This window comes from Ictalurus punctatus, chromosome 27 (genome assembly GCF_001660625.3).
Source record: "Ictalurus punctatus breed USDA103 chromosome 27, Coco_2.0, whole genome shotgun sequence".
Taxonomy (NCBI): domain Eukaryota; kingdom Metazoa; phylum Chordata; class Actinopteri; order Siluriformes; family Ictaluridae; genus Ictalurus; species Ictalurus punctatus.
The window spans coordinates 5,092,501-5,093,959 of record NC_030442.2 but is presented as its reverse complement, the minus strand read 5'-3'; the positions used below and the strand labels follow the sequence as shown (position 1 = coordinate 5,093,959).

The 1,459-nt window shown below is 42.9% G+C and overlaps 1 protein-coding gene across 1 annotated transcript in view; it reads left to right on the top strand.

Annotated features, from left to right (window-relative positions):
- Nucleotides 1-267: 267 nt before the first annotated feature.
- mala.2 (mal, T cell differentiation protein a, tandem duplicate 2) overlaps nt 268-1,459 on the top strand; it is a 1,701-nt gene continuing 509 nt past the window's right edge. Inside the window, exons 1-3 of the mRNA XM_047151600.2 lie at nt 268-441; nt 731-898; nt 1,303-1,459. The exon at nt 1,303-1,459 is cut by the window's right edge and continues 14 nt beyond it. Of these exons, the coding sequence (XP_047007556.1) occupies nt 364-441; nt 731-898; nt 1,303-1,459 (403 nt within the window). The 5' untranslated portion in view covers nt 268-363. The remainder of the gene's footprint in view (nt 442-730; nt 899-1,302) is intronic.

Genomic DNA, 1,459 nt, shown 5'->3' with positions numbered 1-1,459 from the left:
ATTACAGTAACTCTGCTTTTTACATATCAGTGTGATAATTATCTGATGTGTGTGTGTTCCTCCTGCAATTCCTGACACTAAGGTTTTTCTGTGGGTGGTGCAGCGTGATGCACAACTAACCCCCTCCCCCACTCCCCCCTCCCCCCTCCCGCCCCGCCCATCCCCCCACCCAGACTATTCTCAGTAAACTGATTTTCTGGTGAGGTGTGTAATTCTGGTTTTTCCACAAGACAGTGTTAAAACACAGGCACACACACGCACACCTGCTCATACCCACCTGTAGAAGTTAGAAGTGTGGACACACACACACACACACACACACACACACACACACACACACACACACACACACACACATTCACCATGGCGAGTGTTGCAATGCTGCCAAGTGGAATGGCAATCTGCTGCTCCCTTCCTGACATCCTCTTCCTACCTGAGCTCGTAAGATCATTCTTACTTTTCATTATTCTATATAAACAATTCTTGGGTGTGTGTGTGTGTGTGTGTGTGTGTGTGTGTGTGTGTGTGTGTGTGTGTGTCTTTATTGCTAATCTCTTTACAAGAGTTGATATAGAGTTGTCTATTGTGTGATGTTTGTTATTATAAATCTTCTTATTGTGTTAAAAAGCAATGCCGATCTTATTATATTCCCCTGTTCGTGTGTGTGTGTGTGTGTGTGTGTGTGTGTGTGTGTGTGTGTGTGTGTGTGTGTGTGTGTGTGTGTGTGCAGGTGTTTGGAGGCTTGGTGTGGATTTTAGTAGCGTGTACGTACATCTTTCCTGCTAACCCTCAGGCGTACGTCATGGCTGTGTCGTTGTTCTGCTTCTGCATGAGCTTCATCTGGATGATGGTGTTCCTGTGTGGAGGTCATCACAACCGATCCTCCTGGGCTACTGCTGTTAGTCTACACACACACACACACACACACACACACACACACATAGGGCACTAATAATATGAGGAAGATGACATTTTGACAACTTGTTCTCTTGTTAAACACACACACGTGTGGCGGGGGTTCACACAGGATCAGCGACATGTCGACATACATGAAGACATTTTTATGATACAGAACATGTAGCTTTGAGATAGTTTTTTTTTTTTAATGTTAAAAATATGAAAACTTGGTTACTTTTTAACTTTAAAAAGGTTCAAAATACATCATTTAAATAAATACAAAATATATTTGATCATTTCTAAGCTTCCGTACAAATAAAAAAAAAAGGAAACGGAAATGTTGATGTTCCTATTCATTAAATACTCTCCTTCTGTGTGTGCGTGTGTGTGCGCGTGTGTGTGTAGGACGTGTTGTATCATGGTTTAGCTGCTATGCTGTATCTCAGTGCCTCAGTCTTCCTCGCCCTTATCACCATCGGTTATGGAACTACTCTCTCGGTTCTTCAGTCGTCTGGCAGTGATCAAGACAAAATCGATGGCATACTAAAAATCTACAGACTGG